The sequence below is a fragment of the Scleropages formosus genome, chromosome 1 (genome assembly GCF_900964775.1).
Source record: "Scleropages formosus chromosome 1, fSclFor1.1, whole genome shotgun sequence".
Lineage (NCBI taxonomy): Eukaryota > Metazoa > Chordata > Actinopteri > Osteoglossiformes > Osteoglossidae > Scleropages > Scleropages formosus.
In genome coordinates, this window is record NC_041806.1 from 30,922,093 (window position 1) to 30,936,409 (window position 14,317).

At 44.9% G+C, this 14,317-nt stretch overlaps 1 protein-coding gene across 3 annotated transcripts in view; it reads right to left on the bottom strand.

The window, feature by feature from the left end:
• Positions 1–14,317, bottom strand: part of LOC108924076 (protein numb homolog) — a 45,666-nt gene that overhangs the window by 5,945 nt on the left and 25,404 nt on the right. For 2 of the 3 annotated variants that reach the window (XM_018735206.2, XM_018735205.2), the window contains exons 2-8: positions 10,228–10,364; positions 8,312–8,386; positions 5,184–5,216; positions 3,728–3,802; positions 1,374–1,514; positions 1,072–1,276; positions 522–818 (exon numbers count right to left, since the gene is read on the bottom strand). In XM_018735206.2, coding sequence (XP_018590722.1) covers positions 522–818; positions 1,072–1,276; positions 1,374–1,514; positions 3,728–3,802; positions 5,184–5,216; positions 8,312–8,386; positions 10,228–10,353 — 952 coding nt within the window. In that variant the 5' untranslated portion in view covers positions 10,354–10,364. The remainder of the gene's footprint in view (positions 1–521; positions 819–1,071; positions 1,277–1,373; positions 1,515–3,727; positions 3,803–5,183; positions 5,217–8,311; positions 8,387–10,227; positions 10,365–14,317) is intronic. The other variant, XM_018735207.2, reaches the window with a different exon arrangement.

A 14,317-nucleotide genomic window follows, 5' to 3' on the forward strand; every position in this document is an offset into this window, starting at 1 on the left:
TTTAAGGGATGAACAGGTCAACTGGTAGGACTGATTAAGAGAATTAGGTGATTGCGGAGATGATGTTTTTTGATTTTCAGTAATCAAATTTTAATATTGTTCTAAAAAAATGAGAAAAAGCTATAATTTTTCATCACTAAATATACTGATTTTTTTTATTTAAGTTTTTACAGAACCTAACCAGTGAATAAATCAGGATGTCTGTATTATTAATGTTTTACTGATTTGGAATTAGTGGCAAAAGTGACTTTGAATTTGCGAACAAATAAAGATAGACAGACAGACACAGACAGACTTTCAGACCCAATTGTACTTGTAAATTGAGGAAGCAGGATACTTACACTGAAACTGACAGAACCGCTGGCCCAATTTTTACAGGTGAAAACACATGCAAGTTGAGCCTGCAGTTCAGTCACGGTACAATGAAACGTCATTTGAGATCATTACTCATCAGCGGGCTGATATTCGCAAGTCTAATCAACCAGCATCTACTGCATTTCCTCTCAGTGGGCATAACTGACCCGAGCCCTTCGCAGGAAAGTCAGACTTCCGCTGCATGGTGGAGGGCAGCTCATTCATGCGCAGGGACAGCTGTCGCTTGAAGGGTGAGGTCTGGCTCAGTGCAGGGAAGGCCCGGAATGAACCCTGGCGGGCCAGTGCTTCAGCAGGCGCATGTCTGCGTGGGATGGCATGAGGGTTGGCTTCCGGGGCACCCAGAGAGGAGGGAGGCATCGGTGGTGAGGAAGCTGGGGAAGGAGACCCCTGTACGGCCACCGCTGGAGGGGTGGAGCTCACTGAGACAGGGGTCTCTGTGTCTACTGCTTGTGGAAAACAAAGCAGGAAATTCAGAATACGTTAAAACTGTGTAAAACACTTTAGCTGCTTGTGTGGTTATATCATCAATGATTTTAACTATAAATGTGTTTGCACCCCACATACTAATAGCTTGAGTTCAATGGTAAAGATATGTTCCTAGATTAAAATAAAATGTAAAATTGTACCAAATCATACCCCTCTGCAAAAAAAAGCCACAAAGAGACACACTACCTACACCCAAATGCAAAAACTCACCCTTCTTGGCAACTTGGATCTGCCTCAAGGCCTCCTCCCGCTCTGCCTGCTCAGTTGCTGTGGTGATACGAAAGGACCCCTCCCGGGTAAAGGTGGTTCTGTTGGCGTCAAAGGTGGCTGTTACCCCGCACTCCTTCTCCCTCTTCTGCTTCCGCTCCAGGCACGAAGCGAATGCGCAGCCTACCGCGTGGCTCAGCCGCTCCCCCTGAAGGAAGCAGAGTACACCCAATGTGGAAGAACAGTGAAGACAACTGATCAGAGAACTACCACTGACGGGAAAGTCAAGGGTGGCAGAATCTCACTGAGTCTTTGACTGCCATAAAACAGTGGCAGATCCAGCGCCGTGTGGTTCCATCCCTGCATATGTAGGAGAAGGCACGCTCACAGTTCCGGTCTGGGGCACAAAAGGACACCTTCTCTATAGTCTGGTCCAGGATCAGATCCTTAGGAGACAGATGAACAACATTATCAGGGTTAGTGTTCACATCACCATCACCCTTGAGAACTCTCACTCTTACAAAATTTGACAAGTATTTAGGCTGGTATACCAATTCAAATAGTGTCACCCAATATGCTAACAGATAGCAAACATAAACAGCAAGCACTGTCTGAAGTTTTTCAGAAGTACAGGAGATGTAAAAGAAGCAAACAGAAGGTGACCGAGCTGTAGATGATCGTACAGCTTCTACCAGATTTGAGCCTGTCAATGAAGGCCTTTCTGTCCATCATCCTACTGTAATCCTCTATGTAACACCTCCAGCTCCAAGATGATATGTAGTTGCTGTTTGTTCTTCAAGGTAATATACAACTTGCTATTTTTTTTTTTTTTTTTTTTTTTTTTTTTATTTAATTTCTTATAATCATGGTTTCAATTGTTGTAACAACAATTGTATTGGATATTAGTGAATTTTACATGAAGCAATTGAGGAACTGCAGGAGTGTACCAGTGCCTTGGTCTAGATTTAGCCACAGTTCTTTGTTGTAAATACTCCTGTAGGTGGACTTAGAATGGCCAGCCACATGCATGAGACATCCCAGATCACAAGAGGAATGGGCTATCTTCCCCCCATTCTGTGCAATTTCCTGAAGGACTGCACTACTCTGTTTCTAACACAGCAGCTGCCTCCCACCCAGCTGAGCTGTCTAGGTTGTTAACATTTACATTTATTCATTTAGCAGATGCTTTTCGCCAAAGAGAAATTACATTTCAGAGTAAACAGGGCGTGGTGTAGTAATCTGGCTATAGTACCCTTGAGCAAGGTACTTACCCTAAATTGCTCCAGTAAAAATTACCCAGCTGTACAAATGGGTAAATAATTGTAGGTAGATTAACATTTTAAAACATTTTGGAGAAAAGCGTTAGCTAAATAAATAAATGTAACCAAAATGCTTTTTTTTTTTTTTTTTTTTTTAAAAAACAACAGACAAAGAGTTGTAGATAGAGACAATTCTCAAGAGTCACTGGGTCCAGTGGCACCATTTTTGAGGACAAACATTACACAAATAGCTGTATACAGAACTCATTAGGAGCCCCCCCATCTGCGCATTCAACTTGTGAACAAACTATAACGTCAATTAAATTCATAAATTGGAGACTAACTGTATAATCAAACATACAAATATACTCTCATCTTTCAGTCAGCAAACATCTGTGACATTCTTTATAGCATACTGAGTAAATATAACCACAGTATACAAGTTCTCTACTCTCTGGCACCATGGCATGTAAAGATTCCACAGTCACTACCATCTCATCACATTTCTCTTTACACTGTTCAAATGTCATTCACATCTTACCATTTTTATGTTTATGTTTCATGATGATGATTTTATCATGATCAGAACTATCAGTTATGCATATTCTACAATTAGTTTTATGCAATTAGCTCACACTTTTCTCCAAAGTCACTTGGACTTAGATGCAGAGATGTTCGACAGGCAGGCAGCGACGTGCATGGAAATGTCTGATGCTCCAGGTGGAATTGAGAGTAAGAGCTGGGTATCATTGGCGTAGAAGCAGTAGTTGAATCAATGGGAGGCAATGACAGGGCCAAGGGAGGAGGTGTAGATTAAGAAGAGTAGAGAGCCCAGTATTGAGCCCTGTGGGACACCAGTTGAGAGAGGCAGAGGAGATGAACAGGAGCCCCACCAGACCATTTTATAAGATCTGTTTGATAGGTAGGACTCAAACCATCTTAGTGCGGCTCCTTTGATGCCAAGCTGACCAAGAGAGAAGAGCAGAATCCAGGGGTTGACAGTGTCGAATGCCCCAGACAGCTCGAGGAGGATGAGGGAAGGGAAGCTGCTCTAAGTTTACTGGAGAGCATCAGACACTGCAAGGACCGCTGTCTTGGCGGAGTGACCAAATTTGTGCCGTCTGGTGTGTTTCTTCATTACACAGAAACACACCAAACGGCACAAATTACCAAGAATAAATTACATCCGCTATCCAAAAGGAAGAGGACAAATAGACACGTGAATTTACACAAGGCATGTTAAACCTCATGGAATCCTGCAGTGTTATATTGGCATGAAGGACAAATGAAATTAGAAGGATCCACCAGGTGGCAGACGTTATTCACAAATGTTGCAAGCCTTCATCTGATGGAGTAGATAAACTAACACACGTCTGAAGAAAAGTTTCTGATGTTACTACCTTTGTCTTGTCATCAACGACTCGGAGCCCATCGGCTGATACCCACAGCACAGCCTTCACTGTTTTCTTCCCCGCCTGAGAAAATGAGAGAGGGGGTGTGAGTTGCAGCAGAGGAAGGCACATCTCCTCCACAGTGTCTTTGCTGGAAGTCCCCACAGTTTCCTCTACCACACACGCAATTGCTTGAACAGGCCTGAAATGCACAAATCTGACGTTAAACAGATCATGTGGGGGCAGAGGGGAGTGGCTGGCAAAACTGGTGTGTGGGAGGGGGTCTGACACTACAGCAAAGGAAGAAATGCAAACAAACTGGTGACCCTGAAGGTCAAAAACAACATTAACATACTCAAGAAATTAAAGGGTTTGTGCGACCCAGTTGCACTCAATGAGAGCAATTTCTGTTCCAGAGGAACAATGGGGAGAAAAAAAAAATAAAGACAAGCACCTGTCCTGGGCCTCCACTCACAATCCATTACATTACTTCATTTAGCAGACGTTTGTCTCCAAAGAGACTTCCAATTAACATAATATAATGCTACCAGCTGACACCCTATTCGCCCAAGGTGGCTTACAATGCCAGATACACTACTTACAATGGGTCCATACATCCACACATCAGTGAAAAACACTCTGTCACTCACACACTACGGGTGACTAAGAGTCACCAATCTACCTAAATAGCATATCTTTGGACTGGGAGGAAACCGCAGCATCCGAAGGAAACCCACGCAGACACAGGGTGAACATGCAAACTCCACACAGACTGAGCGAGGAATGAACCCACGTCCTCTTGCACCACCCAGGCGCTGTGAGACAGCAGCACACCACATTAGACGCATATGTTTGCCTATCATTGTGGAAGCTTCGGGGGGGCCGGCGGGTTAAGCTGGTGCCTGCTGTGTGATGGGTCTGGGGTTTGAGCCCTGCTTGGAGTGCCTTGCAATAGACTGGCATCCCATCCTGGGTGTGTCCCCTCCCCCTTCAGCCTTGCACCCTTTGCTGCTGGGTAAGGCTCTGGCTCACCAGGACCCCACTCAGGACAAGCAGTTGTTGACAGTGGATGGATAGATGTGGTAGCTTCACTATTCTTGCCTTAATACAACCGATACCTAACCTATCCCCAGGAAAACTCAGTAATAACAATAAATGCCATTAGTAATCTGCAATAAATCAGTAATAAAAATGTAAGACATTTTACATTTTTGGGATTTCTGTTTAATGGTTTAATATTTTTAAAGGGACAGTAAACCTTAGGAAAACATATAGGATTAGGAAAAAAAAACACGCACGCTCACACACCCTTTCTATTTGCCTTGCAAAAGAGGAAAATTGCACAACATGCAGGCTTCACACAGGTCCACTTCCCACTGTGGAACACAGCATCGCCGTCAGCGTAGGGCACATATCAGGAAACGGAAAGAGGAACAACAAAAGACAAAACACACAAAACACTTACTTTTGTAAAGAAGCCCTTGAAGAATTTCCTGTCCTGGAGTGACAAATGAGGGGGGGAGAGGTTGGGAGGAACAAGGCAGGAAAACATTACTAATGAAGGGGCTGTGGGTTGGTTGTGAGTGTGTGAGGAAGACTGTTTTGAGGGTTTGGACCCAAGGAACAGAAAGGAAAGTGATTGCTCTGGTTTCAGGAAAACAGGTGAATCAGTGAGGCAAAAGACAGATCACGTGAACGAAATGGAGGAAGCCGTGTCTGCGTACGTGCGAGAGGTCAAGTGAGAGACCCATCCTGTCGAAAAGCACACCGTGTTCATATTAATCAGTGTCCGAGATTATACGTGAATATAAACAGGGTTAGTACAGGAAGGATTGCAAGAGGAGACTGCAACCCTGAAACCAAAGTACTGATCACACCCCTCGTGTAATGATAATTACATAAATGCCACCCTTCCATCAACCTGCTGCTGTTGGCATTTTCAGACAATGTACTGCCATGAAGGAATCCTTGTAGCGTGAGGGAGCCGAAGCACCAGAAGGAGACAGCCTACAATGCGACTGTGTGAGCAGCGCAATAGCTGGAGCCGGGGGACGTGAGCATAATGCACTGGCACACAGTTTGTCAAAACTGCACCTGGAACCAGGTTTGTGCATCAGCAAGAGGGACAAAGCCCCATCACCACCACGAAAAGCCACTGTACAGACACAGTACATGGCGTCCCACAGCCGTGACGTCGTCATACAGGGCGGGCAAAGAAGCCAACAGAGGGGGCACTGGAGAAGAAAGGGAGGGGGTTGAGCAGCCTGGGAACCTGTTGTTTCACCGTCTCTGTTTTCCCATCTCCTGTCATTTTTTTATCGGTTTTTCATTTACTTTCACCCTATCCTTATGTGGTATAAACTGATTAGTAGAGATCTAGGCCAGATATTCACTGCGATGGAGTAATTTCCTATGGAAATCCTGTTTTATTTCACTGTATCTTATTTATTATTATTCTTAATAATAATAATTATTATACTTTAACTATACCCTCCTTACCGGTGCCAGCACTGTTGATGTATCCACTGCATTGACTCATGAGGTTACCTATAGTGCCTCCAGCTATTTCTTTTACACATAACCAAGAAGAAAATTTAAAAGAGAAAGCAAGTGCGATTAGTGACATGCAAAGTTTTTTAAAGTCTGTTTGCCAAAGATTTATGATTTAATAAATCACTGAAAGAGGCAAGGGAAGTGGGGAGGAGATGTATCATTTCACTTCAACCTGCTTAAAAAAAACAGAAATGAAGTGTGAAACAACAAGTAACACACACACACACACAAAAAAAAAAAAAATCACATGAAAAACGGGACGTGAGCAGAAGACTAAGACAGAGCATCCGGCGAGGAACAAGAAGTAGGAAAAAAAAAGCTGCAGGGTTTTCTGGCACGTCCTACACACTTTACTCACCCTTTGCATCCCCCACCCATTACGCACAAAAGCTACCCCGATGCAATTTTAGAAGTACAAACCCTCTTCCTAATGCCCGGAATATGTCTGCTTCGGTCTAATTCCTGAACACCATATATAGGGCCTCCCTCTTCTCCGTCATCAGGAAAACTCCTCAACATCCTCAGTGAGAAACGCAACAAAGAGGGCAGGAGGTCAGGGGCAGCAAGAAATGGCAAATCTCCTCCCCCGACGCCACGCACTTGGTAGCCTGTCTCAGCTCTCAGACGCTGACTCACAGCTCTGCCTCTGTGGTGGCAAGCAGCAGCTTTCTGCACACGGGTTCCAGCTGCCTTGCTGCACTCTACCCAACCTAAACTCTGCACCGTCACCCTGGCAACTATTCAGTCAAACAAACTTGTATTTATTAGCAGCAGCTAAACTGATACAAACTGAGATCACTGTTGTTACCCTTCTAATTTTATTTAGCTCTAAATGTCATCTTTGTACATACAAACGCAAGGACCTCATTTTGGTTTAATTTTGTAAGATTAAATTTAGTGGGAATTTGTCAACACATGGATCTATGCATATTTTATTTACAGGAATGTGAGCAAGTGCTCAGAGATAGATAATGTTTTGGGCAAATGAAGTTCATCTGAGAACAGATGATTTTTCCCCATTTAAAAAAAAAAAAACAAAAGAAAAATCAAACTGATTTAGTCACGGTCTCAAAACCCTTTTCGGTTTGTCCAACCACATAGCACGCTAACTAACCAGCTGTGTCAGCAGACAAGATGAAGAGAAAGGTGAATTTTTCCTCACTCCATGGGCAGAGCTTTCCAGCAGACTCTGAAAACACAGTCACAAGGCAGCAGCCCAGTGGAACTCTGTACAATGGTGTTGGGCCACTGTGCGGGTATAAAGTGAACACTGCACCTCTGGATCCTCTTTTCCCCCTGAAAGAGCTCAAGTTATTTTAATCTCTCATTAATGAGGGCCTGAGCTCCCCATGATGGAGGTCACTACATGCCTCAGGGCTCCTTCATCTCGCCGCTATGACTGCTTAACACTCCGTCACTGCCATCATGCTGCGTGATGGGGCAGCAGCCCTGGCAATGAACTGAGACAAGACCTGCAGCATGTTTCCTGGGTCAGAACAGCTGTAAAGAGTAGAGGGTCTGATTTGTGTGGGTAGGTGCTGCCTTCGAAAGGCCATGCACCCCCAGGCTCCACACTCATGCCGGTAGGTCTTTCTGCTCTTTAGCTTCTGTTACTGCTGCCAGTGGGAGATTTTTACATAACATATAACTTGGTAATGAAGCCTGAGTCAAGACCATTAATGGTAGACTACAGTATTTCATATTTTTGAATCAGTATTTACAAGTAAAACAAGTTTTATCAGAACAAAATTAAACAATAATAAACAGGAAGAGAGGGGGGGGAAAAAAAAAAAAAAAGTTTAAAGTTTGTGTTGTTTCCAGATGCACAGACTGCTGTTGTCACATAAGAGGGAGTTTATCCAGAGGCAACTGAACCTGTCCATATAACTGCTGTTCAGGTTTATAAAACAAAGATTAACACAGAACAAGAAGTATTAGTCACACTATTCTGAGACAGAGAAAAAGAGATTATTCCCAAAAAGATCTCCAGTTTTCAACATACCACCAAGTACCTTGTGCTGTGAAACATGCAGTACGTACCGTTTTTAGCCTCTTGACAGCGTCCTCACAGATGTGCATCCCACGAGACTCCTCCACCTCTACATGGCCCAGGTACTGAAAGAAGGGACAGAATGGGGGAGTAGAAAAAAAGTGTTAGGAGATCTGCAGACACCCAAAGCTGCCAGCTAAAGGCTGGAAGCCAGTGGCCTGATCTTACCACTGCTGCCCCCCAGCTGCAGCAGCTGCCATGACATCAGACATGGAGTCCCTTGGGACAGCCAGTTTAGGTGCAGGAGACATGCCATTGTGTACGCAGTGAGACAGGAAGTCCTCACCCATTCCCTTACAGTAAGAAGGCCAAGAGCTTGTGCTTGACCCTGCCACACAGACTGCGACTCCATAGTGGCATCTAGAGAAACACGGCACCCCACCCAGCACTGACGCACTCCTAACCCTATCTCCACCTCTCCTGCCAGATCCGAGTGAGAGGAAAATGCCTTCTGGTGGCTCATCCAGTACTGCTAACAGATGAATGTTGTACAAGGTATTTCTACAATTCCTTCTTTCTGTCTGAGAAAGAAAATAATTAACTGAACCTCTAAATGAAAAGTATCTGTTCAGAAATGGTATTTCTGTGGAGAAAAGGAGAACAGTAAAACATCTGAAGAATCTGCCCCTTTATTTAGCAAATGGGAATGGTGGGAAATTACTCCAGATTGAGGGGTGGCACCTAGAATGCAATAGTAAACAGTCTGTCCCACTATGTTCTGCCATGGTACCATGCCTGTAAGAGTCAGCATCACTGTGGTACTTTGTCAAAGGTGTTTGGTGTTACATGAGCTTGAGTGGTGGGTGTAAACACTGGCATAATATATATGAAGGGGACAACTGGTAGCATAGTGGTTAGAGCTACTGCCATTGGATCCAAAGGTCGCAGGTTCGATCCCCACCTCTGGCTATAGTACCCTTGAGCAAGGTACTTACCCTAAATTGCTCCAGTAAAACTACCCAGCTATATAAATAGGTAAATGATTGTAAGCATGTAATAACTGTGACCTTAACATTCTAAGTCGCTTTGGAGGAAAGCGTCAGCTAAATGAAAAAATGCAAATGAAGGGGATGAGCTCTAAACACTGGTAGTGATGTGAATTAAGGACATCCCACACTCCTGTATTGTTCTGGTGCATTTTACTGCCAACTGACAGCTAGATGCATAAACACAGGACAATGTCATTTTGCAACAGGCAGAAATTTTAGCAAACAAATTAGTGAAGAACATGCAATTCAAGTTTACCAAATTAGATTTAATCTTCACACATTCATAACTCAACCTTCAAAAAACAAGTGAAGGCAACACACATTGCCTGCAGTCTCATTCAATGCCAATTATTAACCGAGTTACACAAATATATCCAAGTTTCAATACAATATTGGGGGGAACACAGGTGAAGGTCTATGACCAATTAAAAAGGAAACATGTAAGATTCAGAAGTCTTGCTGAAGCAGGGATCAACAGCTAGGGTCAAATTAAAAACTGATATAAGGTCAAATACACTGTACTCGAGATATAATGAAAAAAAACAAAAAAATACACTTAACACATGAATGTTTGTTAAATATACTGCTTTAACTACCCAACATTAACTAAATTGAAGTACCTGCTAAGCGTGTCAAAGGCAATGAAAAAAATCCCTCTGTGGATCACATTTTTCCCTGCCTCCTTATAGCCCTCACCTCCTGTCTCAGAGTTTGATTATTTCTTTCCTTTTTCTGCTTCCCATTAACCTATGTGCATCTGGGAATTAAACTCTGTGAAGGAGATGGTTAGTGTTTCCACATGTGGCTTGAGACTTATGGACTTATGAACTTATGAAACAGAGCTGGTTGGAACTCAACAAGCTGTTGTGCTTTGATTCTGCCCCCTGATTTGATTTGTTGCTAGTCCTGATGCTCACCTTGACAGCAAAGTTGCACTTCCCACTGCGGACTGCCTCCTCATCTGTCTGCCACTGGTGTGGCCGGCTAGACTCCGGCATATACACATCTTTCTTCCGCCGGAAGCTCTGCCGTAGCTTGTTCATGGCTGAGCCACCTGGAAGAGAGAGAAAACAGAGCAATGGGATGAGAAGAGGGGTCAAACAAAGAAAGAAGGAGTGAGAAGTGGATGGAGCAAGAGATAGGACAGGAGGATGGAGGGAGCATGGAAAACAGCATGACAAGAAAGTAAGTGGAGAAAGACAGAGTGTGGAATCACCATTTAGTGCTCATATGCTCAACACCCTGTCACTCCATCACTCTGTCCTTGGTGAATAAGGTGTGTGGGCTGATAACACTATACAGAGTTCATTGGAAATCGCTTTGGAAAAAGCATCTGCTAAATAAATAAATGGAATGTAAATATGCATTTACGTTTATTCATTACACTTACATTTTTTCATTTAGCAGATGCTTTTCTCCAAAACGATGTACATCTTAGAGAAAATACAATTTGTACATTACATTAGGAGAAAGGGTGACATAGTTGCAGACACGTGATTAAGTAAACTTAGTTTCTACTTTGTGTACTTATGTTCATCGCACGAGTAGGTGCACAAAACTCAAGACAGACGAATCCTGATCACCTTCCTACAATTTCTCTTTTTTTTTTTTTTTTTAAAAAAAAAAGGTTATCTGGGCATGATCAAAAAGTTACGGTGGATAAACATTTACAACATACATGAGCTTCAGAGATGATGGGCAAAGTGAGTCAGGAAAAGGTGAGTTTTCAGACCCTTCTTGAATGTAGACAGTTTGAGCAGTTCTGTGTGAGAGGGGGAGGTCATTCCACCACAACGGAGCAAGAACCGAGAACCTCCGCGCTTTACCTTTCGTGCGCGGGACCACCAAGCGAGCAGAAGTAGACAAGCGAAGCGGTCTGGTTGGGGTGTAGCGGTTGATCAAGTACGGTAAACAGCTAGGAGCAGTTCTGTTGGTGCATTTGTAAGCAGTAACCAGGGTCTCGAATTTGATCCGAGTAACTACAGGAAGCCAGTGCAGAGAAACGAGTAGAGGAGATGCATGGGAACACTTCGGCAAGTCAAACAACTCATGCAGCAGCATTCTGTATCAGCTTCAGAGGTTTGATGGCAGTAGCGAGAAGGCCACACAAGAGAGAGTTGCAGTAGTCCAGACAAGATGTCACCATGGCCTGGACAAGTAGTTGCACAGAGTCAGTTGTAAGGTAAGAACGGATCCTGTGGATGTTATGCAGGTTGTATCTGGAGGTTCGGGATGTGGCTTCAGTGTGCTGAGAGAAAGACAGACTTGAGTCAATAGTCACTCCTAGACTCATAGCCAAGGAGGTAGGCAAAATGAGTTGTCCAGTTTGATCGATAGATCGTGACAGGAGGACAGGCTACCTGGGAGGTGAAGAATCTCTGTTTTGGAGATCAGATATCCATGAAGAGATGTCCAACAGGCAGGCAGCAATGCATGCAGAAATGTCTGATACTCCAGGTGGAAAGTAGTAGAAGAGCTGGGTATTATCAGCATAGCAGTGGTATTTGAATCCATGGGAGGCTATTATCGGGCCAAAGGAGGAGGCGTAGATCGAGAAGAGAAGAGGACCCAGTACCGAGCCCTGCAGGACACCAGTTGAGAGGCAGAGGAGAAGAACGGGAGCTCTGCCAGACCACTTAATAGGATCTGCCTGAAAGGCAGGACTAAAACCATCTTAGTGCCGCTCCATTGATCCCAAGCTGACTAAGAGAGGAGACTAGAATCCGGTGGTTGACAGTTTCAAATGTTGCAGACAGATCAAGGAGAATGAGGACCGAGGAGAGAGAGGTGATTCTAGCTGAATGGAGAGCACCAGACACCGCCAGAAGCGCCGTCTCCGTGGAGTGACCAACTTTGAAACTAGACTGATATCCATCGAGGAGATGGTTCCGGGTGAAGAAGTCAGACAGTTGATCACAGGCTGCCCGCTCTACAGTTTTAAACAAGACGGAGAGGAGGGAGACTGGTCTGTAGTTTTGAACTGAGTTGGGATCCAGGGAGGGTTTCTTTAACAGAGGTGAAATGACAGCAGTTTTGAAGGGAAACAGCTAGAGGAAAGCGAGAAGTTGATAATCTTAGAGATGAAGGTGGAGCTTTGCTGAGAGATGTTCTGTAGGAGTGACAATGGGATCGGATAAAGCAAGCAGGTGGTGGCTCTGCATGATATCAGGAGGTTGGAGATTTCAGATTCGGAGAGCGTGACTTCGCAGGGAGGTCCAACGCAAACCGGGCAGGGCGATGCTAAGAACTCGTCCGTGATTGCATTGACTTTGTCTCTGAAAAACAAAGTCATCAGCAGTGAGAGGAGGAGGGGGCAGTGGAGGACACAGAAGGGATGAGAAAGTGGCAAAGAGTATGTGTTGTTTTTTAGTTGCAGACTGTATTTTCTTGTGGTAGAAGGAAGTTTTAGCTGAAGAGACAGCAGAATGAAAAGTAGCTAAGAGTAGTTTGTAGGCATCCAGGTCCGAGTGAGTTTTATATTTTCGCCATCTTTGCTCTGCAGCCCAGAGTCTGATCCTCTTAGCACGTAACGTATCAGTCAGCTATGGAGTGGCACTGGGGGAAGCTGGTCTGGAAGATAGTGGACAGAGTGAGTCAAGAAAGGAAGATAGGGCAGAGAGGAAAATGTTAGTGGCATCGTCTATTGATAGATCTGAGAATTGTGCAGCAGAAGGGAGAGCGGACAGCGTGGCAGAGGCAGAGCAGGAAGGTGAGAGAGATTTTAAGTTGCGGTATAAGGTGATAACGGGTGCAGAAAATGGCGAGGGATTAGGGGTGAGGCAGAGTTACAAAGAAAAGAAGTGATCAGAGACATGCAGCGGAGTAACAGAGAGGACAGGACATCCACAGTAATGGGAAAAGACAAGATCAAGGCAATTGCTTGCTTTGTGAGTAGTAGGGGATTGGGACAGGGAGAGATCAAAGGACTGTAGGAGCAACAGAAGGCCGCTTGCATGAATGTCATCAACATGCAGGCTGAAGTCACCCAGGAGAATCAACGGAGCATCGTCCCCTGGGAGAGAGCTCAACAAGATGTCAAAGTCATACAAGAAGCAGCCAAGAGGGCCAGAAGAGCGATAAAGAACAACCACAACAAGAGTGACTGGGGCAGTGATAGAGACGACATGCTATTCAAAGGAGGACAGATCATGCAGGTGGAGAGGGAGAACAGAATATTCCCACCGGGGAGAGATGAGCAGGCCTGTCCCTCAACCTCTGCCGGAGGGACGAGGGGTGTGAGAGGAGTAGTAGTTAGTGGAGAGAGCTGAAGGTGTGGCTGTGTTGTCTGGGGTGATCCAGGTTTCAGTTAGGGCCAGGAGATCCAGTGAGAGATGGGAGGCATAGGCTGGTATGAAGTCAGCCTTTTTCACTGCAGATTTGCAGTTCCAGAGTCCCATGGAGAAATTAAAGCAGGATGGAGGATTTGACAGACGAGGATAAACCAGGTTATTGTAGCAGCAGGAGCGTCCAGGTCTCCGATGGTGGAGACATTGCACACCCTGGTTGCCGTAGACAACTGTGATGGCCGACATGGTTGAAGCAACATCCCTCGTAGAACACAATCATGGTGGCCTTCCTCGGTGGACTCCCACAGGTAGACTCCCACAGGTAGACTCCCACAGGTAGACTCCCACAGGTAGACTCCCACAGGTAGACTCCCACAGGTAGACTCCCGAGTCTTTGCACCCCGAGTCTTTGCACCCCGAGTCTTTGCACCCCGAGTCTTTGCACCCCGAGTCTTTGCACCCCGAGTCTTTGCACCCCGAGTCTTTGCACCCCGAGTCTTTGCACCCCGAGTCTTTGCACCCCGAGTCTTTGCACCCCGAGTCTTTGCACCAAGAGGCTGCCACAACCGCTGCTGCTACGGGTCACCAGCTGCTATTTAAATCAGGCTAATTCCAGTCAGCTGAGATTCCTAATCGAAATCAAAACTACTCCAACAATGGCAACCAAAACAAACAAACAGATGGGACTAATCAATGTAAAGGAGCAGCTTCCCTCTGTGAT